General features: G+C 50.3%; 1 protein-coding gene across 1 annotated transcript in view; it reads right to left on the bottom strand.

The window, feature by feature from the left end:
- Positions 1-5036: 5036 nt before the first annotated feature.
- Ehd4 (EH domain containing 4) overlaps positions 5037-26820 on the bottom strand; it is a 75429-nt gene continuing 53645 nt past the window's right edge. Inside the window, exons 4-6 of the mRNA XM_004861635.4 lie at positions 23790-24202; positions 14648-14812; positions 5037-7560 (exon numbers count right to left, since the gene is read on the bottom strand). Of these exons, the coding sequence (XP_004861692.1) occupies positions 7024-7560; positions 14648-14812; positions 23790-24202 (1115 nt within the window). The 3' untranslated portion in view covers positions 5037-7023. The remainder of the gene's footprint in view (positions 7561-14647; positions 14813-23789; positions 24203-26820) is intronic.

Raw genomic sequence — 26820 nt, 5'->3', positions numbered from 1 at the left:
GAATGGAGGCACAAGGTCTTGTCCCAGGTGGGGGCTTGATGAACATTTCTTGAGCAGGGAGCATCACCTCTGCCAGGGCATGCAGGCTCTCGTAGTCCTGGCTCAAGAGATCCTAGATCCTGTGTCTGGAGTATGGTGCTGAGGTCGAGGCTGAAGTCAGGCTCATCAGAGAGGGCTGTCCTCAAGCCTCTTCCTGGAGGCACCAGGGCAGGCACCACCTGTTCCAGGGAGGCCAGGGTTTAGACCAGACAATTGCTAGCATAGATCTATTTTTCAAAATCATTAATTTTTGGCCCTGGGAATAAACACAAAAGAACAGGGAGAGAGGGACCTTTCAAACCTGGGAATGGGAATCACCACAAAGCTGGTCAGAACTCACAGTCCTGTCCCCATCCAGCTACCAATGAAATGGCCAGGCTACATGAGCAGCCTGGAGGGTGACAGCTGAAAATCCAAAGTGCACAGGCGATGAGGGTGGGCAGAGGGCTCCCAGGAGATGGAGCGCACTTAGGGAATGAGGGTAGAGGGCCCAAGTTCGGGCCCAGGTTTGGGGGTCTTGATGGGGACACCTTGAGCTACATTCCCAGCTTCTTGAAAGGGGGCTCCCTCCAACGGCCCTCCACAGTGCCTTTGGAAACCAAGGGCCTGATGAACAGGAGTTTCAGAAAGCACCGATCGGGCCATCCCAAACCCACAAGGGCTGTCAGATGGGAAAGCTGAAAAGGGCTTAGGGTCACTCTAGGCCTGAAAATAAAGGGACATTCCCCGAGGAACCTTTTTAACGCTCAGGACAGTGCTGGGCAAATTGAGCCACACCCAGTTGTCCTTGATGACCTGTCAGGGCTTCACCAGTTGGGAGATGCCGCTGAGGATACAGGGGTCACCTCCACGCCCACTCCCACCAGAAGGCCAGGATTCCCGGGGCAGGGCCACAAAGACCCTCCCATTCCGTCCTCTATGTTGCCCAGCTGCGGTGCCCTCTGGGTCCCCTTCCGGTGCCCCATGCACCGCCTGCGCCTGCTCATCCAGCTGCCTCAGCTCGACCGGAAGGCTCGCACGGAGCTCTCCAGACGCAGGTGGCGGAGCAGCAGGACCTCGGAGGACGCCTGGTCCCGTCCACCGCACCGACTCCCCAATGCCTGCTGCAAATCCCACAGCTGCGAGACCGCCTCCGCCGCCTTCTCGAAATACTGGGAAGAGAGCCCCGCCCATCAACCTCGACCATCCTGCCCCGCCCGCCTTCGAAGCCACCGCTAATCAGAAATCACGTGTACTGTGCCCGCCTCCGGAGCCACGCCCACAACCACGCCCCTTCCGCGGGGCTCCCTCACTGCGCAGCTGCTTGCAGTATCAGCAGGCGTGTCTGCAGCTGCTGCCTGTTCCGTGTTGCGCTGCCCGGTTGCGGAGCAGCGGCCACGCTCCCTGGACAGCCTCCGTCCGCTCGCGGGGATCAGGCTGCGTCGGGGGCCCCTGGGCGCTGAGGTCGCGGCCCCTTTGCAAGAGGTCTGCGCACACAGCCCAGTGACGGTGGAGCTCTGCTGCTAGGGCCTAGCAGAGGAGTTGGGCTCGGTGACAGTGGAAGGGAAGGGGATTGGAAGGGCGGGAGGTGAAGGGCAGCCGGGGGCAAGCAGCGGGCACCTTGTGTTTCTGCAGGGCGCCTGCTATCTGGCTGCGGTCCCGGCCCAGCGCCATCTGCTCCAGCAACCCCGAAGGCCCCTCGAGCCAGGCCGCCTCCTCACAGCTGTGCAGCAGCTCTGCCGGCCCCAGAGCCTGCTCCAGCAGGGCCCTCCTCGGGACAGCAAGGCCACTGAGAACCTGGGGAGTCCATCGGGGTCAGACCCTGCCCTTAGACGGGATTTTTCTTTTCTCTGGGTGACTCGACAGGTAAGACAGGCCTTGCAGCTGAGGGTCAGTGTAGAGGAAGCTGCCAGGCCAGCAGTACCTTAGCTGGGGCAGGAGATAATTCGGGTTACAGAGAAGTTCCAGGAAGGTTAGGTAGTTGGGGTGGGGAGGGCTCTTACTGGGCCCTGACAAAAGACACCAGTCTCTGGTGGAGCTGAGCCAGCCGCCTGGCCTTGGCCTGCAGCATCTCCACACTTGTGCCAAGGGCGGGGTCCAGCTCTGCTGTCCAGTGGGCAAGGTGGTTCACATGGGCCCCTTGGGCCGAGACCTGGGCCTCCAGCAGGTCATGCCTCTGAAACAGCTCTGCTACTTCTGCCGGCTGCTGTCTTCCTGCCCTCCTTATTCTCCCTTCCTGGCAGCCCCAGTTGAAGTCCTGCTTCTTCCAGGAGGTCCCTCCCCACCTCCTCAGCCCAGGGATGGCCAAGTTCACTTCTCTTCCTACTAAGACCTTGGTGCCGTGTCTCGTGTGACGTGAGCCCTGAGAACAGACTGCACAGAGATCATGGAGGTGGTTGTTTGTGAGGTTGTTGGATGGGGCTGGGGACTGCTCTTCTTTCTCCTTACCTCATGGGCAGCTAAAGCCATTGCCTGTTCCACAAGGGCCAGTTCCTCGCCTGCTGATTAATTGCAGGCCCTGGTAAAATGAGAACCCTGCTGGTCAATACCAAGTTGGGATTATTTGTGTTGCAGGTAGCTTCCTTTCAAGTTGAACTGGATTAAACAATAGAAAGGGGATGCATTGGTTCACATAACTGAAAAATCCAGCAGGAAGACTTCAGGGGAAGGGTGATCCAGGAACCCAAATGATGCCTGTCACCCCAAGTTTCGGTTTCCTGTGCCCTCCTCAGTGTCTCCTTTGTCTTCATGCTCCACAGAGTGGCTTCTGGAGCCTGACCTCCCTCCTCTCCCAATCAAGACCCAAACCTCAAGGCTTGGTGGGAAGGGGCAGTGTTCTGCAGAGGGTCTGTGGGGCCAGGGGGCACAGGGCTGTGCACACTGGGGAGGCATGGCAAGAGGCAGGGTGCTTTGCGCCAGCCAGGGGTTCCACCCTTGCCCTACGGCACCTTTGGGTGCACCCCAGGCAGGCCCATGTCTCCTGGAACTTTGTCCCCAGCCTCTGAAGTGCTCACCCCGCAATCCCTCCAGTCCTGGCTTCCCACCTGCTGCGGTGGGGCTGAAGCCTCCCCCAGTCTCTGTCCCCAGCTGGGTGTCCCAGATGGAGCCTCTCCATGAAGGGTGTGGAGGTGAGGGCGAGTGAGTGGGTGCAGGAGGCACAGCCCTCCCGGGCTTCTCCCTCCTTCCAGGAGTCCCAGGTGATCCATACTTTACTCCTGTGACACCTGGCACAGGCACCTGAACACAGAGCCACCAGGAAGGTGCGGGGTGGTCAGTTTATTGATCAGTAGACTGTGTCTTCTTGGGTTTCCCAGTTCTAAATAAGATTACAGAAAAAAAAAGGAATGGTGTTCTAATTGTGATTTGCTACTTTTCTCATTTCTTCTATAGTTAATACAGGGATTGGAATTCTTCTGTAAGAAAGAGCTGCCCAACTGGATTTGTATTTTTAATTGTAATAGGATATTTAAGATGCTACAAACTTAGAATTTAAAGATGTAAACCATGTTAAAATGATTCTAAATACCAATGTCAAAGAAAAGAAAACCAAGTTGCTAACTTGTCTCAGAAAATATAATGAGTTTAAGAAGGAAAATAGTGCTTATGATTTATAGAACTGTTTTGACTTTTGACTTGATATTGACTTCAGAAGGAAATTTAAATTAAAAAAAGTTTCACATTTGGACTTTAAAGAAGTGTCTAAATTTTTACTTTGGGGATGATTTTTGTCAAAACCTTGAATAAAATTACTCAAGCCTAACATGGTTAAAAATAAAAGACCTCAGTGTCTCTGTCCTAAAAATGTCATCCTGCTACATCCTGCGCAGGACATAAGCCAAAACGCTTTCCTTGTCTTCACACTACTTATCCTGGGCATTTCTCAGCCTGGGAGGCCCAGGCGGCAGCAGTGACAGGACAGCAGGTGACAGTGCAGGGAGAGGCGGCTCCCGGGGGGTGCTGGACCAGGCTCTTCAGGGTTGGGATGAGGGCCAGGGCTTGGAGGAGGAGAGGCTTTCGCTCTGTGTGGATGCCTGGCCCCACGCACCTGTGAGAATCCAGCTCTGCAAGGGCTGAGAGCCTGCAGGTGGAGCCCCAGCCCCAGAGCCAGCGATGTTGTGGCTGCATCCTGACAAGGGTCCGGAAGAGCAGGAGCCCGGGCCTGGGGAGATGGATGCCAAGCGCCACGGGTTGGGAACCTGGGAGGAAAAAGCCCATCTGTGTTGCTGGGCGGAAGCAGGCGGGACATGGGGACAATGGTGGCTGCTGGAGCTGGGAGCTTGGGAGTCTGAGGACATCTCTGAACGTATAGCTGGTAAGACACGGGCTGTACTCCCTTCCCACACTCAGGACCAGGTCTGCGCTTGTGGTGCATGCACTCTCTGTGTAGAACTGGGCCTGAAGGTTCCCAGATTCCCTTTGGGTCAGGCAGACCATTGTGACAGACACGAGGGCCCTCCCCGCCGCCTGCATGGGCACACTGCGGGAGGGCCGCTCTGACACCAGGGTGGCCAGGGAAGGGTGGCTGGCGTTCTGGACAGACTCCAGGGTGTGTTGGTCCTCACTTGGTCACCAGCCCTTGGTTTCCCTTTCCAGTGAACTTCTCATGGTGTAAGAGAAGATGTTAGAAGAAGTGGGCACTTTGTTTTTTGTTTTCCAAGAACATCACCAGGGTCCCAGCAGGGAAGGGATTCAGCTGCCAATGCTTTTCTCGCCGGGGCAGTGGGGTCGGGTGGGGAGACCACACTCACCCAAGGAGTTCCTTCCACAGACAAACCAGAGCCTCGGCCTGCTGCTCTCCAGTTTCCTTCCTAGGCCTTGGTTTGGACACAATCTGGCCATATCCACATACGTACACACAAGGTTTAGAAATATAGATTTGGGGCTGAGGAGTAGCTCAGAAGCAGAGCATTTGCTTAGCATGTGCGATGTCCTGGTTTTATCCCCAGCACTGAAAAAACAACCTCAAAACTAGAAACCAAAAAGCAAAACAACGAACAAAAAAGTAAACCACAGTCATGTGAAGAATATACGTGTATATAATTATGTTCATAAATGACAACTGAGCAGAGTCAAAAAAGCAAGACAGTTCTGAAGGGACAGTCGACCCTCGCTGGCATCTCCACCTCTGGACAAACCATTTCTCTCCTCAGGCTGCCCCTGGTGGCCATCATGTGTGCAACCCCGCGTGGCTTACAGCGTCTCAGAGCTACTCGCACAGAACACAGAACTGGAACCACAAACATTCCCCCTGCATGTCTGATCAATGTAGAAGTGCTCATTCAGATTAAAGGCTACATTATGCAATTTCTTCTCTTAAAATTATTTAGAAAGGAAGCTGGAGAATGCAAGGGTTGGCATCTGGATAAACTCTTTCCCAAAATCAGTGTTTTCATTTATTTATTTACTTACTTACTCATTTCTGAGACAGAGTCTCACTGTGTTGCCCAGGCTGGCCTTGAACTCGCAACAATCCTCCTACCTCAGCCTCCTGAATGCTGGGATTACAGGCTTGTGCCGCCATGCCTGGGTAAATATTTTGTCTTAAATGTGCAGTTTTGACCCTGATGTCACCAGAGGCAGGTGAAAGGGGAAAAGAGGGGGAAAAAAGTGGCTTTTGGAAGGCTCAGTGAGACTGATTTCATTCATTTCTGGTGCCCAGACCACTTAGCCTTTGCTAAAGGCTAAGTGACTCTCTCCCATTGCATAAATAATGGTGAAAGCCACCTGCTACCCCCTCCCTCAGAGCAAGGAGGGCGGTGGTGCACGTGCCTACCTCCACCTTACCCAGGAGTCTGAGCAAGTGGCCCAGTAAACCCAAGGACTTGGGAAACACACCCAAGAGCCGGTGGAAGGGACAGTGGCCACGTCCTGCCTGAAGACGGCATTCATGAGCAAGCCACATGACTTTGAAGAAAGGGGTTTGTATAAAACATGTCTGTAGAAAGCCTTTTGTAAAGAAAAACAGAAGTAGGCATAATAAAAGTGCCTATTTTTTTTACCAAACAGCGTCTAACTCCAACAGGCTGATCTCTTGAATACTCCTGACACTGTACACACCAAGACTTGGTTTTGCTGAGTTCAAGTCCCGTCCGTCACCCACCCAGGAGCCTTAGGGGGTGGGGACTACACTAAATACTGAGAGAAAGTCTCCCCTCAGTGTGGTTTAAGTCTGATAAATAGATTTGCTATAACCTACTGGACAAACTGGTAAGAAAGACTAATTGTCAGACTTCAAAATGACCCGAAATGCCAACTAGAGGTCTTAGCAGGGGTGCACAGAGGTTGTGAGATTCAAATCCCTTACCAGTTACAGCTTTACCGGGAGGGTCCAGGAAGGAGGAGGCCTGGCAGAGGCAGGCACTGGGGACTGGCACAGATGTGCCTCGCTTGGCCTAGCAGACACACCTGGGCATCAGCCTTCTCTTTGGTAAATAGTCTGGAGGGAGCAGAAAGCTGCTTCTTTTTCTCTCCTCTAAATATAGCAGGAAACACAATAAAGAAAATAAATAAGATGATCTTTGCTGCCTCTTGGTGCCCTCAGAGGGACAGACAGTGCTGAGACATTGTTCTCGATGACGAAGAGCCCAGTGCGGCTCCACACACTCACGTGGCCCAGGCGAGGCCTTCAGTCCTCTCTCCAGGCCCAGGAGCCTTCCAGGGCTCTTCCAGGCTTCCGGTACTCTGGGTAGTTTCCCTTTCTTTTCAAACTTTCCATCTCCTTATCCATTCCCCCTCCCCCTAATATTTTAATAGAAACTCAGAATTTTAGAGGTGAAAGGAGCTCCTCGGTGTCCGGGGTCTGGGCCCCTCATCCTACAGATAGGGAAACTGAGGCACAGAGAGGGCAGTGCTTTGCCCAAGGCTGTTCAGCAGACAGTGGTGGAGCAGGCCTCAGGCGCAGGTCCCCGTGCTCCCACGCCCTGCCCTGCCTGCCCTGCCTGCCTGCCCTGCCCTGCCTGCCCTGCCCTGCCCGCCCTGCCTGCCTGCCCTGTTCTGTGGTGAGCTCTAGTCAGCCTTAGGCAGGGACTTCCTGTGTGAGGGGGGCACCAGGTGGTGGGGCAGGCTGTTGGGGAGCTCATAGCCATCGAGCTTGATCTTGATGAGGTGCTTGGCCAGCGCGAACTCCTCCTCGTCCAGCATGCCGTCGCCGTCGCAGTCGGCCAGCTTCCAGATCCTGCCCAGCACGCTGTTGGGCAGCTTGGAGGTCACCATCTCCTTCTTGGCACTGACGCCTGTGATCTTGCCATTGATGGGCGACAGAGTGTAGAAGAGCTCGTCGTAGATGGGCTTGTCTTTGGCCACAACCCACTCCTCCTCGTCGGCGCCCTCCTTGGCCCCCTCCCCGTAGCCCTGGTTGAAGGGACCCTCGGTGGTGCCGTCAAAGGCACCACCCTGCACCATCTGTGTGGGCATGCTCATCTCCTCCTGGGTGACGAGGCTCATGAGCGACGCGATCTTGCTGGTCAGCATGTGGTCCACAGCCTCGATCAGCTTGGGCTTCAGTGAGTGGAATTTGGAGAAGTCGTAGTTCTCAAGCTGTTCCTACAGAAGGTGAAACCACAGGCTTGGTGACACGCTCTCTCCTCAGGAAGAAACAGGCAGGGGCAGCTGGCAGGAGACAAACTCCCCCCAGCCACCCTGCGCTCTTCCGTGGGGTCTCCACCTCTAAACTCACTGGATGCGGACATGGTTTTTGGAAGAAGTTGCATGAACACATTGTGGCCTTTTCTACTTAGGGTTTTGAGAAAACCATTTTCTACCTGCTCCTCTTTCTGAATACTCTAGACATTGCCACAGGATTCAGCTGAGCTGCATGCCTTTCCTGGGTAGGGAAGGACAGCACTATTCTTAACCTTGTTTTACTTAGAGCCACACGATGTCCCTGATGGAGTCAAGGCCAGGGCCCACACCTCCTGGCTCTTCACTAATGCTATCCTGTCTGGGACAGAGGGACTATATCTGGGAAAAAAGTACTTAAGAACTTCGTTTTGGATCAGCTAAAAATAAAGAAAGAAAGTAAAAGAAATAACAAAAACTCCAACACAATTTAGGGCACTAATTTATGAATGAACCCCAAATACTGCTCAAGTAGGGAGGGACCCTTGTAAGATCAGCCCCACTGAGGTACAGCTGGGCCAGGAGCATGGTAATCTTACAGATACACAGTAGTCATAACAAACAGCCATCATTTCACAAGCACAGGCATACATTTCCAGGCATTTACACACACACACACACACACACACACACACACACACAGTTTACTTAAATAATACCACACTGATACACAATCTGCATTTTAAAGAAATGTGTCAGCTGGGTATGGTAGCATAGGCCTATAATCCCAGCATTCTGGGAGGCTGGGTAAGAAGAATTAGAAGTTCAAGCCTAGCATGAATAACTTAGTGATTTAGTGAGACCTTCTCTCAAAATAAGAAAAAAGGTCTGGGGATGTAGCTCAGTGTCCCTGAAGTTCAATCCCTGAAGTCCCTGGGTTCAATCCCCAGTACTAGGAAAAAAGTATCATATTGTCTATGTTGTTAATTTTTACATAATCTTATTCTTAGTAGCTCCATAACATTTAATCGTCTAGAAGGGCCATTTCCCCTTTATCTTGTTCTCTGTAGTTGGATGTAGAAGTTGCTTGCAATGGAGAACCAACATGGTGGTCTCTAGGATGTGTGGTAGGGCAGAAATTCCACGCTGACGTTCGGAAGGGGCACCCTGAGCTTCAGACTGTGGAAAGACACAGCCGGAAGCAAGCCAGCCTGGCATACTTCTAGAGAAGGGCCTCCCACACTGCCATCAGGCCCTGTGGAGTTGGGCTAAAACCCCAAAGTGGGCTGTGTCCTCCTCTGGGGAGTGGGGTAGAGCAGGCCTGCTCTCTAAAGAGAATACTGGTTCCCTGGTCCTTCATCCTCACCAGCAGATTATAGTCACCAGCATGTTACCCTCAACCTTGCCACCAAGCAATAATGTCAGATTGTCAGGCAGGGGGCTGAAAAGAGTAAGTTGAGAGACAAAGGACTACTATCCAGAATCTATAAAGAACTGAAAAAAATCAGACCCCCCAAATTCAAAGACCCAATCCAAAAATGGGCATCTGAAAAGAACAGACATTTCTCAGACAAAGAAGTAAAAGCAAACAAATATATGAAAAAATGTTCAACATCACTGGTCATTTGAGAGATGCAGATGAAAACAACACGGAGATTCCACCTCACCCCACAAAGAATGGCTGCTATCAAGAAATCACCAATAACAAATGCTGGAGGGGGTGTGGGGAGAAAGGAACCCTTCTCCATTGTTGGTAGGAGTGCAGACTGGTGCACCCACTGTGGAAATCAGTGTGGAGATACCTCAAAGAACTAGGGCTAGAGGTCCCATTTGACCCAGCTATTCCCCTGCTGGGGATCTTCCCCAAAGAATTAAAAGAATCATACACCAGTGATATATGTGCACCCATGTTCATAGCGGCACAGTTTGTAATAGCTAAAGCTTGGAAAGAGCCCAAGTGCCCATCAACTGGAAACTGGATAAAGAAGATGTGGGGTTTTTTTTTTATGGTGTACTACTCAGCCATAAAGAATGAGAAACTAGAATCATTTATAGCTAAATGGATGCATATCGAGGCCATCCTCTTAAGTGAAATAAATAGGACACTCATGTGTAAATACCGAATAGCTTCTCTAGTGTGAGAAACTGAAAGTGTAAATAAGGGTTAAAATGATTAAAATGAATAATTGATAATTTGAAATAGGAAAAAAGGTCCAAAGATGAAGGAGTGAAGGGAGGGGAAGGGGAAAGGAAAAGAGGGAAAGGAAAAACTATGAGAAAAGAAAAAAAAAGGAAATGAAATCTATGTAAATAGGGAAGGGTGGAGGGGGTGAAGGGCACATAGGTAATGGGGAAAAAAAGTAAGAACCAAAATACATCATGTACAGGTACAAACACCCAATGATAAATGTACCAATAAAAGAACTAAAAAAAAAAAAAGAGTAAGTTGAGGAGGAGGAGGAAGATGAGGAGGAGGAAGAAGAGGAGGAGGAAGAAGAGGAGGAGGTAGCATCCTACACAAAAATCCCAGTGCTGCTGGGTAAAGGCTGGGTTCCCTGGCACATGAATACCTACCCTCTTGCTCAGAAGTGCACCTGAGCTGGGAGCACACAAAGCCCCTGAGCCTGGCCCGGGGGAAACATGAGATGCCTACCCTAGCATACCACTAGCTTTCAGGGCCAGAGATTCTGACAGCACATGTTTGGGAAACCAACAAGGAAAATGGCCACAGATTTGCAAGGGTGGTCACGGAACAGCTGCTATTCCTACTCTGCAGGGCACAAAAGGCATAAACTCCACAAGCTTGTTCCTATGGCCCCCACTGGCCTGAGCTGTGGGAGGCCTGGTGTCTATTAAAGTTAAACCATCACCATCTCCTCCATCAAGGTGGGTCTAAAACAGAAGCCTTTTTATGGGATGACTGCACACTGGGAAGTTGGAGGATGGACCCATTAACAACTATCCACAAAGCCTAGGATCCCAGGATTTCTCCTTCCCAGGGGACAAAGCTCAGTTCCCAGCCCAGCCCCTGCTTTCAAGACAGGCCTTGTCTTTCTGGTTCACCAGGAGTGGCAGTCAAGTGCTCAGGAGGGCCAGGGCAGGTGAGGGCAGTTCTGGTGCCCTCAGCTGTTGACATGCTGCCAACTCATCAGCCAAGTGGTCACACTGTCCTTCCGGGAGGAGTGAGTCAGAGTCATGGTGGCATCTCTAGGGTTCTTGTTATGCTGAGGTTACTGACACCTCTGTGCCAAAAGTCAGATGTCCTCCAGAAAGGGGCCAGGGCAGACGAAGGCAGCCTCAGGAGCAGCTGCAGAGCCTGTCCTACCACTGGGGAAGCCTCAAAATACATGTTTAGCTCATTCAATGGCTGAGTCACCCTGACCAGACCCGTCCCTGAGAGGCCTAGAGAATACCTACAGCTGGCTTCCGCAAGCTCTCCAGACGACCCCCCTGATAGGGGAACGTTCCCGACACAGTCTTCTCTGAGTTTCTGTCCCCACCTCTACACCAGACCCAGATGAGACCACATGGAGGGTGTTAGATTCTCACCAGACCCAGGATGGGCATGGCCCCCACCACACCATGCCCCTGGAGCTTCCTGGATGAAGCACTCCTGACGGGCCACTGGCCCGTCTCACTCCATGGGATTCTCCCGTGGGCTTGGATGGTGTGGTCAGGACCCAGCTGGCTTCCCAAGGAGAAATCTTTCAACTTTTAGGGTTATATTCTGGAAACCCCTGGTCTCTAAGCCCTCTGGGGTTCAGACCTGGGCCAAGGTCAGATAACTCACTCCACTGGAGCTGCCCTCACGTGGACATAGGTCCCTAAGATACACTCGGCAGGTACTCCTTGAGCAGCCACTACATCTTTGATGCTGGGGTTATGGGAGAACAGGACACGGGCCACTGGACTCATGGAGTCAGCCTTTCCAGGGAGACAGATAGGAAATGATGCAATTAATTACTCTGAAGCACCACAGCATTCACGCTGTGCCAAGCAGTGTATGTCCCAACAACGGACTCTGCTGCCCAAAGCCTCACTGCCAGTGTCACAGTGTGAAGACCAAATTATTTCTAGCCTCATTCATTCATTCATTGTGTTCAATGATTTATCCCCAGGGCTGAGAGCAGTGCCTGGCTGCGGCAGGCCATTTCATTTCTTAGAGGAAGGAATAAGTGGACACAAGTGACCAGGTGCTACGGGACCTGCTATGGGACAGGGCCCTCTCAACACACCTGGACCCTTCTGTGCCCTCCTGCTGGACAGGCCATGGCTGCTCCAGAGATGAGGGTTTCCTCGTGTCTTTTCCCAGGGAATGTCCCTCTGCCCCAGCTCTGGCGGCCTGGGTGGCCTGTGACATCACCAGGCCCAGGCTAACTGTGTCATGAGTAGCTCAGTTCCTGGAGTTGGCTCCCTGTGTCTGGGGCTGTAGGATGCCCTGGCCTCAGGAGCAGCCTCTTCCTTTGGCTGGTACATGGTGACAACCTGATCATGCTAAGGAGTCACAGAGGGCCCCAGGAGGCCCATGCTGGGTATTTTCACATGACTTTCATTTAAGTTGAGACACCAAGTTCCCGTCTAGCTGAAGTTCCATCTGAAAGACACAGGAAACAGCTGCCCTGCAGTTTGGTCACGGGGTGCAGGCACAAACTGAGAACATGCATGGGGAGATGCCTGAATCAGCCCTCTTGTGACAGGAGAAGCCCCGTTCATCCTCTGGGTACAAGCATTTCTGCTTCACTGCTGGGAGAGAAAAGATGCTACTGTTCTTATTATGAAATAAACACAGCCAGATTGACCAGAGCACTCACCTGAACCCAGGTGTAAAGAACTGGCCCCAGAACAGCAGGTTCCATCCTGTGTTTGTGTGTGATTCATGAAAGCTCACATTACCAAATACTTCCTTTAGAACAAAACTCCTGCTGCTGTCCCCACCTGCTGGCCCTTGCCTCTGCCGATGCTGTGGTCCCTGTTCCTCCCCGCAGCAGCGACCAGCAGGGACTTGAGGCCTAGGGTTCCACACCCTGCTGCTTCAGTGAAATCACCCTCTGGCTTGGGGCAGCTCTGATGAAGACCTCAGGGCACAGCAGCTGTGCAGATGGCCTTTATTTGGCCTGTGTAGTAGTTTTTGACTGTTTGGGTGAAAATTTGAAAACCAGATTTTACACACAAATCTAGATTCTAAGATTAGGCCTGTATTCCCTCAGGGCAGTGACCACTGGGCTGGACAGGATGTCCCCATGGAGGCAGGGTACACTCTCCCCACCAGGGGCCTACAAGCTCCACAGCAAGGGCAGAACTGTGTCCTCTCTGTGCAGACCCACATGCCTGTCAGATGGGACAGACAAAGAAGGCAGTCAGCAAGGGCCACCCGTGGTCTTCCGCCTGGCTGGCTTTACTTGGTCATATTACTGGCTGGTGGCTGTAGGCACCTGAACCAGTGTCACCTGCTTTACAAAAGAACAGTGGCTGAGTGCAGATGGATGCTCAACCGGAGGAGAACATAGTCTAGTTATGAGGACTGTCCGCCCCACAGCCAGTCGGGTGGCCTTCTCAGGAGAACATGCTTATCCAGTGTCGCTATGGGGCACCAGACACCTTGGGCAGAGCAGGAGCTGAATGCAGCCTTGGCCCAGCTCAGCTGGGTCCGCCCAGACTCAACTTGAGAGGCTCTGACAGCAGGACAAAGGCCACCAGCACCAGCCTTTCTGCAAAATCCTTCCTGTGTCCTGCAAAGCCCAGCCAGGTCCACAGAGCCCCATGGCCCTGACAAGGCCACATGAGCACATAATCCCACAATGCTGGCAGGCGGAGGAGGCTGTCCAGGGTGACCTGGAGGCCATGCCCAGCTCTGATGCCCTCAAGATGCGGGATTCTGAGGAACAGGTGTTACCTTAGCATCAAAACCACTTCCTTGAGCACAGTCTGAGGGCTGCTCACTGATTTTCCACAGGAATGCAATGACCTTTCACTATGTGTCCTCTTCTGCTTAAATGTTCTGGAATTTTAATCGGCATTGCATTAAATCTATATGGTAGTTTTGGAAGTATGGCCATTTTCACTATATTGGTTCTTCCTACCCAGGAACAAGGGATGTCTTTCCATTTTCTTATATCCTCTTCGATCTCCTTTTTAAGAGCGCTGTAGTTTTCAGTGTAGAGGTCTTTTACTTCCTTTGTTAGATTGATTCCTAAATATTTCATTTTTTTGGATGCTATTATAAAAGGAATTGTTTCTCTAATTTCTCTCAGTGAGTCTGTTACTTGTGTATGAGAAGGCTATTGTGTTTTGAGTGTTGACCTTGTATCCAGCTACTTGACCGAATCTGTCAATTAAGCCTGGAAGTCTTTTGGCCGAGTTTTTTGGGTCTTCTATGTAAAGTATCATATCGTCAGCAAATAGTGACAGTTTCACTTCTTCCTTTCCTATCTTTATTCCTTTCATTTCTTTCTCTTTTCTAATTGCTGTGGCTAATGTTTCCAGAACTACATTGAACAGGAATGGTGAAACTGGAGACCTTTATAGCTAAATGGATGCATATTGAGGCCATCCTCTTAGGTGAAATAAATAGGACACACATGTGTAAATACCGAATAGTTTCTCGAGTGTGAGAAACTGAAAGTGTAAATAGGGTTAAAATGATTAAAATGAATACTTGATAATTTGAAATAGGAAGAAAAGGTCCAAAGGGGTAGGGGTGGTGGGAGGGGAAGGGGAAAGGAAAGAAGGGAAAGGAAAAATTATGAGAAAAGAAAAAAAATAGAAATGAAGTCTTCCCTATGTAAATAGGGAAGGGTAGAGGGGGTGAAGGTTGCACAGGTAATGGGGAAAAAATAAGAACAAAGATACATCATGTACAGGTACAAGCACGCAATGATAAATGTAAACATATTGTATACTTAAAATATACCAATAAAAGAATTTAAGAAAAAAAATGTTCTGGAAGGCAGGAAGTTTCTGCTTCATCCAGGAGGATAGATTCTTATGCTCTCCTTGATCCTAAACCATGAGCCTTCCTGTGTCCCACTGCATCTCCCTCCCATCCCATGAAATGTAGTGGGCTCCCAGTTACCTGCATTGCCTTGACCTCAGGGAAGTCCCCTGCAGAAATCTGGTATTCTCGCTGCAGCTGAAGGTAGATTTCCGGGAGCCTGATGATAAGTTCTCGTTTCTTGTTTTCCTTTCCAAACACATTTGGCATCTCCTTCTTCAGGTAGCTGATGATGTAGGCGTGTACCTGAAGGGGGGTGTCAGGTGAAGATGTGCTATTCAGAACTGCTCCATGGAAGGTATAAACAACACTGCATCTTACATACATTACAGAGCAGGAACCCATGCAGTGCTGTGGCCCTCACACACAGGAGGGAGCAAGGGCCCAGGGAGCAGGCTGTCGAGTGGGCTGGGTGTTTATGTCCAGAGCTTCTGGGCCCTGGGCAGGATGATGGGTCTGAGAGCTGGGGTGGAGAGCAGGGGCCAGAGCCAGGGGAGAAACTGAAATCATGCAGGGCGAGTGGGCAGAGAGAACACCACCCCCAAATGCCAGGGTTAAGAGGAGCCAGAAAGACTCTAGGAGGTGGAATGTGACAGGTAAGTGCTGGTGGGACAACAGATCGAGGGAAAAGGTGACATCGAATTTGGCCTTGAGGAACAAACAGGATGTGTGGCTGAGGGGAGGAATGCACCATCCCAGGTGGAGGAAAGAGTGTGGACAGCGGCACAGTGCAGCATCTCTGGGGCAATGTCACGGACGTGGTTTGGAAGGTGGGGAGGGTGGGGTGCAAAAGAGACTCTGCTTACCGGGTATTCGGAGCCAATGGAGGAGTTAGGCCAAGGCCCTGCTAACCCAGTGATGGTGCTGGGGCACCAGAGAGGTCAGAACAATGCTGAGAGCAACCTGTGTTGGGTTGGGGAGGTGGGTTGGAGAGGCTTGGCTGGGGACAGATTGAGCAATGCGGGAATAGTACAGAGGCTACCCCTTGTCCTAAACACATCCCTCCCAGGCAGGGCAAGTGACCTGGGGGAACTCCATGGTTCCAGTCCAGTCGTGCCTATGTTTGGCAATTCTGGGGTTCGGGTAGGGACTGACAGGTTGGGACAGACTTGAGTCGTGGTGACTAACCAGAAGACCTAGGAGAAAGTATCGCCTGGTCCTGGGAGCACCAGGAAGTGAAACTGGAGACTGATAGCAATGGCTGAGCTGCCTGGAAACTGCCTAATAAGCAAGGAGATGGGAATGCCACACCCCTCTGTGGGCAGTTTAGATGTCAACATCTTCACAGGTGGCACCAAAGCCATTTCTGCACAAGGTCAGTCACCTTGGACCATGCTGGTTGGCAGGAAGTCCTCCTGGGGAGGAACCTAGGTGTATGAGGGAGAAGCCCCAGAAACTGATCACTGGGGGTGGCCCTGGACTATCACCCAAGGGGCAGTATCCTGCTGTAAGAGCTGTCTGTTGTGTCACCCCCTTCCTCAACATTTCTACTCTTCCACTGGCTCCCAGTTCAGGACAAGATATCATGTTCAATACAAAACTTTCCCATAGGGCTTGACTCCCACAGAGTAATTCAAAAGTCAAGTAAATAACTAAAATAAGAAAGGAAGAAAAACAGAGCAGAGATTACAAAAATAAAATGACTATATAGCTATGGAAAGCCCTATTAAAACAAACAGACTGCACCACAATCTTGTGGAAGAATGGAAATTACATAAAGGGCTAAGTGGATACATCCTCTAGCTTAGCCAAGGGCCTCTGTGGATGGGACATACTAGCCAAAGCCAGAAACGTTTGCTAAACTGACAGCTGCATGATATAAGCCTGATACATGCAGCAGGGACCAGGCTAACTCTTCCATCTGCACAAAGGTCATCTCAGCACAGTGCACACGGTGTTGCCGGCTACTGCTTACAGTACACAGAACTGGAGAGACGATTCTAAATCTTTCTGTCACTAGCATCCTTGTTTATTAAACAAAGCATTTCCAAGGTTTTCTGGAGATAAACAGAGAAACCCAATGTTTGGGAACCCTTTACTTAGAATCCTAGGCTACGATGAATGAGTCCTAAGAGGAGCTAGTGTCTTGCCTCAGGTGGTGATTCCTGGCGAGGGATGGATGGGGAAGGACTTACAGGGCTGCTTCGCTCCAGGGGGAAGATTCAGATGCTCACCAGATGCCCCTACATTGCACCCTTGGCAGAATCTTTGTGGGAACTATGGTCTGGCCCAGGCCTGCCCTGCTCTGGGTGGGAACGAGCTCCCATGGAGGCAGGAAGGCTCCTAGCTGCCTGGCCTCCCCCCACAAGGGCTTCTCCCTGACAGCCCTCCCCACCATTCCCAGAGGCCCAGGCCCCTGAAGCTCCCTAAGGCCCTCTGAGGCATTGCTGATGTTCAGGGAAGGCTTCACCTCTGCTCCTTGTTCTGGCTCGCACCCAGTCCCTGCCCCCTGGGCTGGGCACCAGATCCTGATCGCAGGCCTGCCAGGACCTGTGTAACCTGGGCTGAACTCAGGTGATATGTGCCTGCTGCAACTCTCCACCCACTCTGAGGCCTCATGACATGTGCCAGCTGATGACTGAGGCTGCTGGGTAATTGGGTTGCCCTTGGACAGCTCTCGTGCCAGGTGTTAGCTCCCCCCACCTGTTGGACCCTCGGGGACCTGCTCACTCTGCTCTCAGCCCATTTCCACCTCCAGGAAGTCCATTGGTCTGTGTGGAAGCCCCTGTTGGTCTGTCTGTGAGTGGCTGCCTTTCCTCGGGCATCCAGGGACAATTGTGCAGGCTCAAATTCCATGTGGGAGCTCTGACTTTAAAAAGTTAATTAAATTGCTTGGGAAATTAGGGTCTTAAGAGTACTGGATATAACTGAACTCCTGGCTCCAGGAATTTCATACACCTTCCTGAGGGTCACACAGATAGTTGGGAGGCATGGGGTTGGCACTGGCACCCAAATGCCTTGTTCCCATCCTTACAGAATTATTTTCTGTGGGTATGTGTTAAAAACTTAGTGAAGGGCCGGGGATTTAGCTCAGTGGTCCTGAGTTTGATCCCTGGGACCAAAAAACAAACAAAAAACCAAACGAACAAAAACTTAGTGAAGATGGGGTTGCGGATGTAGCTCAGTTGTAGAGCACTTGCCTATCATGTGTGAGGCCCTGGATTTGACCCCCTAGCACTAAACAAAAATATCTCACTGAAGCTGTTTAAAATATGGAATTCAAAATGAACTACGACTCATAGAACAACAGTTTCGAAAACTGATTCAGGGTTTGACTTCTGATTGTTCCTCATTTTCGGAAATTTTAGAGAGGACGTTTACTCTCCCTTTGCCCACACACCGAAGATGGCTGTGTCATGGCCCACAGGAACGTGGTGAGGGGCTGCAATCTTCTGGCAGGCAGCACCTTGTCATTTTCTACAGATGCTTGTGGTAAACACAGGGGACAGGCTAAATGGCTCAAGTCCACGGGTGACTTCGAAAGCTCACTGCTGGGCTGGGGATTTAGCTCCGTGGTTCCATTGCCTGTCTCGCAAACACAAGGTCCCAAGTTCGATCCCCAGTACCACCTGCCCCCCCCAAAAGCTCACTGCTGCCCTTTCCTTCAGAGATGTCTCTCCAGGTACACACAGACCCGAGGGGTACCTGGAGATGGCCCTGTGCAAGGAGGTGAGACAGGCCGAGACTGTCTGTCCTTTAGGATGAAGAGAATTAACAAAAGGGGAAATAGGAAAGAAAAGAATGTTCAGAAGGGACTAGGGGGGAGGGAGGGCAGGTGGGTGGGCCCTGGTGATGAAGAGCAGCCCCGGGGGCCACCATTCTGGACACCAAGGGGGCTGTCAGATGCCTCACCTCAGGCTGTCACCCACACATTGGAAATGACAAGGCTTATCTCACACAGTTATTACGAGGCTCAGGAACGACGCCCTGGAAAGAGCTTGGTCTGCTAGAAACGGAAGGGTAAATGTTACTTGTTATTAACTTCAAGGCCAACTCCTAAGGCCAACAGCTGAAGGAGCGCAACTGCCAGAGAGGGCTCTGGTTCTTTGGTCCTTACAGAGGAACCAACACATTCTCTGTTTGAATAGTAACACGATGAAGTTGGGTTCCAAGTGCCTAATTCACAAAGGAATGACACTGACCTCTGTGGGCTTTTGAACATTCTTATCTTGCTATTCATCCTTTTCCTTGTATAAAATTGGAAAAGCCCCAAGTCTTCTAATAGTGATGCCTGAGGTTAAATCCAATGGCTCAAAATGACCATTTTTCTCTAAGCTGATAACTCAATGAGCAGAAAGGGATATCCCTTCCTTTAAATGTGTAAGGATTTATGTATAGTTCATATATCCTCCGATATAAATCTCATTAAAAGTGTCTAGTGAGGGGTGTGTGTATGCATGCCCATGTGTATGTCTCCAACTTGAGAAGCGTGTGCTCAGGAGAGAGACTGGCTCCAGCCACCTGGACTGAGAGGGCAACACCAGGGCTCTAGCAGGGGCAGCTAACAGGTGGAACAGACTTCTCCATACGGTGTGGCTCTCTGGTGGGAACGCAGGGTTAGACACCTTGCCATTCATTTGCAAACGTAAAACAAACTGGTGGGGACCTGCATTTCTATAAGGCCAGCTAGAAACTTGTACAGAACACTTAAAATCAGGGCATCAGCACATTTAAGAGGTGGGTTTATGATGACATGAAAAATTCAGTTAATAGCCAGGTGTGGCTGTGTATGCCTGTAACCCCAGCACTCTGAGAGGATGAGGCAGGAGGATCATTAAGTTGAAGGCCAGCTCGGCCACCTTAGCAACTTAGTGAGACCCTGCCTTAAAATAAAAAATAAGAGACAACTGGGGATATAGTTCAGTGTGAAGACCCTTAGTCAATCCCCAGTACTGAGGAAAAAAATTTCAGTTAATAGAGCAGAGAGCAGAAAGGTGACCACACAGTGTAGCAAGAATGTGAGACGGGAAGAGACAGAGACAGCAGCTAATTGGTTCCTACTTGAGCCAGGGTCTGTCACTGCATTCAGATCAAAGCTGGCCCCAACAGCTCATGTGATTCAGAACAGCCTTAAAGGGACTTAAGGGGGCTGCAGAGGCATGTGAGGTCAACCTACAGAGTGACAGGCTTCCATATATGGGCGCAAGCACTGACATCTCCAGCAGCTCGCTGCCGGCTGGGCTATTTTTAAAGCATCAAGGTGGGTAAACAATAAAGAGCTCACCCCACCCAGCACACAGCAGTCCTCACACACCAAACCCCAGTCTATCCCAGGGGTACAAAGTGCCTCACTTCTCCTTGGGGAACAGGGAAACTGGGCTCTGCACGACACACGTTACTGAGAGGAAAACGTGCTTGGAAGACGAAACTGAATTCTGCAGAACTACAATGAACCCTCAAAATCACTGAGCTCTCTACTTCTTTCTCATTTTTCACTGGTTCCTTCCTCAAATGCTACCTCATGTTTTGTTGAGAGAGGATCTCCAAGTGGGTGGGAACGTTTCCTAATCTTGGGCAATGTATTTACCAAGGGTAGGACCTACAGTAAACTCACCTCCTTTTCACTTTGGTCCATTTCTCCTATAAAGATAATTTTGATTTCCACGAGTCTGATATATTAGAGCGGAAGAAAACTAACTTACCTTTGCAAACCCTTGATCAGGCTTTCCCCCAAAGCTCATTCTGATCAATCCACAGTGCCCCCTGACAGGGAGTTTAGGGTGAAGTCTTCATGCAGGCTGCCTACTGACACCACCAGACCTGGTCACTGTGCCTTGCTAAGCTCACTCTGAGATGTCCTGTTTTTCAGACAGATAGTTGTAAAAAAAAAAATACAGATAGAAAACAGAGAACCAGGCGTGGTGGTGCAGGCCTGTAGTCCTAGCACTTAGGAAGCTGAAGAAGGAGGATTGAGAGTTTGAGCCAAGTCTAGGCTACACAGTAAAATTAAGGCCAGCCTGGACTACAAAGCAAGACCCTGCCTAAAAAAAAAAAAAGAAGTCATTTGATTTTGGCAGCAGTACTTATTTTTAGTATTAGCGCAGTATCATCTTTGTGACACCTTAATTAAAATGAGGACATGCTTGCTTTCTCTGGATGGCCCATGGATTCTATAATCAGACTCAATTCAGGTCTGTCACTGCTTAGGTGACATCTGAAAACTTGTCCTGTGCATGTTTTCAAAATGTCAGATCAACAAACCTCTCAGCTATGTAGGGTTTCTGTGGGTAGAAATTTTGTTTTTTTTTCTTTTGGTACCAGGGATTGAACTCGGGTCCTTGTGCTTTCGTAGCAGGCAGCGAAACCACTGAACTAAATCCCCGGCCCAAGGGTAGAAATTTTTTTAGAATAAACAGAATGGCAGATTAATATAGAAGCAAGGTTGTAAGGAAGGAGCTATCTATTGTGGATTGCAAGTGGGTGCTTTCTGGACCTAGCAGTCTGATGGCCTGGACGTGGAATGTATACAAGTATTCTGTAATTTGCGGGCTGTGAAGCTTAGGCACGTTACCCTACCTTTACAAGTGTCAGGCCTGCATGTGTAAAATGAGGCTAAGGATGCTGGACTCTGTGTGGTTATTGACAGGATCAATGAAAGCCTGTAATCTCAGTGATCAGGAGGCTGAGCAGGAGGATTTTGAGTTTGTACCCATCCTGGGATACACAGTGAGATTTTCTCAAAAAAAAAGCCCAAAAGCATTTTTAGAAAATAAAACACTCCAAAGGGAAAAGCTCAGGTGACTGCTTGTCCTTTTAAGGAAAAACAAGATTCAGAAGTGCAACACAAAGCTTCAGACAGAGGGCTAGGGGATAGCTCGGTGGCAGAGTGTGCCGCCTAGCATGTGCAAAGCTCTCGGTATGGTCCCCAGTACTGCAAAAACAAAAGCCTGCAGATGATCTCAAGTGAGTGCCACTAGTTGGTGACCAAATCTACTGTGCTCAGTTCTGCTTCTCATGTAGCTGAGCTTGCTTCCTGTCTTGCAGCATGGCACTGCCCTCTGAGCAACTGGCACTAAGAAGCTAAGGCTAGAAGTACTGCGCCTCAAACATTTTTCCTTTGTGAAAAGGAACAAGCCAGATACTATTCTTAGGAAGAAAAGAAATGCAAGCATTTTTCCTATAAGTAAGCTCAGCAAGTTTGACCACCCCCCTCCCCATCTGCACAAGGGTTTTCATTATTCACAGAGACAGAATACAGAGCCACATTCTGTGCCTCCTGAAACCTCAGCTATACTGGCCTGTTTGAAGGGCAGATGCTCCAGGGTGGCAGGAAAGCCCCAGGGGTTATGGTGCTTGGTACTTTGAGTCTCCTCTTTGTTCCTTACACAGTTATATGACCATTACAGCTGCTTCTTGAGTCTCTGAGCCCTCAGCAATGACTGGAAAATTAAAAATGTCCATGGGTATTTAAAAATAGTGGGAAAACAATCTTAAAATTTGCAAAAGCTATGGCATGAGTCACCAGCTTTGGTTCTAAAGCAACATGAGTTGTTGCATACTCTGAAGTTAAGCTGAAGAAGAGAGATACCACATGCCATGGGTTCACTGAAGGGCCAAAAAGGACTTCTTGCCATCAAGCATTAGGCCCAGGAAGCTCAAGGAAGAGATAAATTGGGAGAACTACAGGCAAGCAGATTTACAAAGCATAACTGCCTTGCAGGACAGGAACAAAGTGGCTTGCAGTTCCAGAAAGAGAGGAAGCAGCTCGCACCAGGAAGAAAGGATAAAGAACAGTGACTCACACAAGAACTGTGTGACCTCAGCTTAGCTGAGTGATGTGGGAAGAATTCATGTGCCCGCACTGGTTCAGAAGGTGAACAGACAGAAAACAGGATGGAGGACCTAGGGATGGGGCAGTGGCAGCCAGGGACGCATCTCTTGAAGATGGCTGCTAAGGAGCGGGGGGGGGGGGGGGGGGGGGGGCTGTGTCCTCCTGACTGTCACTCCTGGGGCAGCCCTGCCTGCTTATTCTCAGTGGGCACCTCATCACCCTTTGGAGTGCCCACAGCAAGTGTCCCAGCCTCTCCTCCCTGAGGCGGACTCTTCAGCCCTGCTCGGTGCTGAGTCCTGTTGGCTGAATGAGGCAGAGCAGGGGTGGACTCCAGAAGGCTGATCTCAGTGCTGGGGCCAGGCAAAAACCAGAAGGAACATGGGTGGGGATGTGGGGTGAAGCTGGCCTGACCTCACTTCCTGACCAAACCCCAGTGGGTCTGGAGAGGTGGCCTGTAGATTGGCATGAGCAGAAGGCTGGGCTGCCGGCCAGGCGACTGATGTTCAGCCCCAGGCTTGTCATGAATGGATCAGGTGACTCTCAGAAAGCCCTTAGTCTACCTTGCTTTGTAGATGGAGTCAGCCCAGGCCTCTAGATCCCAAACTCACTGCTCCTCAGTCACCCGGAATGCATCTCTTTTGACATGGGGGAAGTTTATGTGCACATTTGCAGGGACACACAGGGACAGGTTTCTGAGGACCAGCCAGGTCTGTGAGTCTGGAAATGCTTCCAGCATTGGAGGACAATGATTTCATGTACTGTATACACATTTTCTAAAGAACCCTGTTTTCCTTACACTTCCCTTTGGAAGAGTGACCTGCTTTTCTCTCCTCAGAGACTCTGCTTTTTGAGGGGCTGGAATATTGCTGCCCACCCCACAAGGCACATATGCCAGGGGCTGCCGAGAGGCTGGGCTAGCACCAAGACACACAACTGTGCAACTACAGCACAGAAAGGAGACAGGGGTGTCCCCGAGCCAGCACACGCACTGGGTCAGGTGGGCCAACTCCTTCCCAGGGCTCCCATGTCCAGGAACTGACATGAGCTCTAGCCTTAGGTGTGTGGTTCCTAGGTGTGGCCTCTCAGCACCCCACTGGTTCCCCCAGGCCACCTCCCTCAGCTGGTTTCAAACCTATTGTCCTAAGAACAGCTTCTAAGCAGCAAGTGCCCTGATCAATCCCTTTTGTGCCAGGGCCTATGCCAAGCACTTTGTCGTGGTGGCAAGGATTCATACTGAATCTTCAGAAGCATCCTATGAAGTTGTCTTTGTTGGCTCCAGTTTAAAGATTGGCAAACAAGTTCTCAGGGGCCAAAGCTCTTTGCCCAAGATCACAGAGCAGGAACTGGAATGTACGGAGGGTTCCCCGTCTTACCCTGTCACATGTGCCGTCCCTAGGCCTCGGGGAGGAAGTACCCCCAACCCAGGCATTGACCCGGGTGTCACTGGCTTACCTTGGCCAGCCTGGCTCGCTTGATGAGGTCATTGAGTTTGCGCACCGCGGCTTTCTGGGGGAGGCTCTGGATGTCTCTGAAGAGGTCCTGGGTCTCAGCCTCAAAGAGCCGGCGGTTATCCGTATTCTGCAGGGGCTGCGCCCAGAAGGAGCCAATATAGACTCGCAGCACCTCGGGTGTGTTGATGACCTTGCCCAGGGACCACATAAGGGCCCCGTAGACCCTCATCAGCTGCTGTGTGTCCACCTGGTCGGCCTTGTTCAGCACCACACGGATCTTATCATCCTGGCCCCGGAAAGCCTTGATGGCCTCCGAGAACTCATCTGAGATGTCCAGTTTGTGGGCGTCGAAGAGCAGGATGATCCTATCGACCCGCTCAGCAAACCACTGTAGGACCTGGCAGAAGTCATACCCTGGGTGGAGAGAACACCATGTCAGTGTGGCCGACAGCTCTGGGGTGCAAGGTTATATGGGATTGTACAGGAAACCATGTGGGTATCAGCAGCTCCCAAGGAGAAAGCCCCAGTTTGAAGTTGGAGGCAATAGAGGCCCCATGACCTGAAAATCATCTAAATGGGGCTCCCTGGTTAATGCTGGGGATCTGGGGAGATCATCTGTGGAAAGGAGCAGGGAATAAAATGGGGCTCCTGGTCACCTGATCAAGCATTGCATACTGGCAATCCTCCTAGTGCTCGTGAGTCTGATTTATCTAGGGCAGTCTTTTCATCAGTGATCACTGCTCTGTGTAAGCACCAGTCATGGGGAAACCCTTACTCCCACCAGGGCCCCATCTTCTGAAAGTCCCTGAGAGGAAGAAAAGACCCTGAAAGCCACTGGGTGTCCCACAGGGTACCCAGCAGGCCCAGGAGAGGAGGAATCGGCCTCTCTTAATCTACGATTGTAGAGTGTCGAGGAAGTCAAAGGTTGGCCTGGTCAAAGCTGTGACTGATTATTTATCATTTTATGGACTATTTCTAGCTCATGTGTTATAAATATTTTAAAAATGATGTCTCATAGCCATTCTGTGAGACGGTTCTTTGCCAATTTCTTTTTTAAAATAGACAAGCTTACAACAAATTCCATTGAGCCCACTTTGGCCACCTACCAATATGCTCCAAACCAAGCAGCTAAATAAACTCTTTAGCCCAAGGTCAAGACTTTGTGGCCTTTCCCCAGGGAGGCAGATTCCCACGAGTTGCAAATGAGATGAAGCTGGTCCCCCAAAGTTTATTTTTATCTCAGGCTGATTAGCTGCAGAAGCCCACACCCAGAGGCTACCTTTCCTGGTCCCTTCCCCATTGGTGTTTCCTCTTTCTTCTCCATTCTGAAAACTTTCAAATATATCAAAATCTAGAGAATAACATAATGAATGCTGACAGACCTAACCTGGTAACGGTAACAAATTTTGACATTGTGCCTTGTTTACTTCAGATGCTTTTCAACATCAAACCTAATTTAAAATTCAGATTAACAGAGCTGGGGATTTAGCTCAATGATAGAACACTTGTGAGGCTCTGGGTTCAGTCCTCAGCACCAAAAAAAAAAAAAAAGGCAAACATTCATATACAAACTATCATATGGGGCAAGAATGAACTGGATCTTCATTTATCAACACATACAAGTCTCAAAAAACCAAACAAAAACAATTGAGAGGGTCGGGAATTTAGCTCAGTGGTTTCTCCGCCTGCTGCACAAGGGCAAGGACCCGAGTTTGATCCCCGGTACCAAATACAAAAACCAAAAAACAATTGAGTAAAAAAATGAGTTTCAAAAGGATGAGTACAGTGTGATAATGTTCCTGTGAAATGTTAATACAAAATAATACTCAGCAATCTACGGGTACAGATAAGAGCACAAATAGATCCAAAACCCTCAGTATTAGCGTAGGATGCTGGATGGCTGTGGGGTGGAGGGAGGTGGGGTGCAGGGCAGATGAGGACATGTCTAAGGAGGCCAATCTATTAGTGAAAATAAAGGCGCCCACAGACCAATGTTTTCATGCATTTGAAGAACAAGTGTAAGGGGAGCGGTTGTAAAAGCAAACTAGAGTTAGAAATGTTTTTTGTTTTGTTTTTGTTTGTTTGAGGGGCTGGGGATTTAGTTCCATTTTTGTTTGAGACAGGGTCTCACTATATAGTCCAGGCTGGCCTCAAACTTCCATTGATCCTCCTGCCTCAGCCTCTCAAGTGCTGGGACTATAGCCATGCGCCACCATGCCTGGCTTAGATATATTTTTAATAATAAAAATTCAGAAGTGCTGAAGCCCCTATGTGTCCCTCCTGGTTCTTTTTCCCTTCTTCCCCAGGGAAACCAGCCTGTATATGTGGATGCCACCAGGCACTTTTAAGGTGTCCAGTTTTTGCTTTTCACTTCTCTAGTCTGTCTTGCTACGGCACCCTGATTCCTTGGGGGATGAGGAAGACAAAGGCAGTGCTTAGAGGGGGGGCAGGGTTTAGGCTCATCTCTTTTGGTAGCCAGTTTAGATCAGAGGAAAACCAAAGACTTACTGAGTTGGCACACAGGAATATGTAAGATGGAGAGTCAGTATTTTACTTTGGCTGTCGCTACAAGGCCACACAGACTGTCAGTGCTGCTGTCGCCTGACACTGGCATGTGTACCAGGCAACCTCGGGCTGCAGGTCAGAGCAGCAGGGCCTCACAGAGGAATGGACTTACCGTTCCCTGGAACCCACAGGAGGAGTAGGGGCTTGCTTTGCAGCAGGGATGGCCTGCCCCTCCCTCCTCTCCCAGCTGGTCTCCCTGTGAGCAGCACTGGGTCTGCAGGTCTGGAGACAGACTGAAGACAATGCCGCAATGGGGGGCTTGTCAGCCAGGGATTATCTTTTGCTGAACATCTTTCTGTCCGCAGGGGAGGGGACCCTTGTGGGCCACAGAGGCTGACAGTGTGGCAGACAATCATTCGGCCCATTGCTTAGCAGGATGGTTCAGGGGCAAGTGATCTGGAATTACACATTCATCTCTTTCCATCAGAATGGAGGTTGAACCCTGAGGGGATGCTACAAAAACACAG

The sequence above is a fragment of the Heterocephalus glaber genome, unplaced genomic scaffold (genome assembly GCF_053883595.1).
Source record: "Heterocephalus glaber isolate CG9 unplaced genomic scaffold, H.glaber_assembly_v1.0 deba00000809, whole genome shotgun sequence".
Lineage (NCBI taxonomy): Eukaryota > Metazoa > Chordata > Mammalia > Rodentia > Bathyergidae > Heterocephalus > Heterocephalus glaber.
The sequence above is the reverse complement of the archived record's forward strand: the minus strand, read 5'-3'. Positions and strand labels throughout refer to the sequence as shown.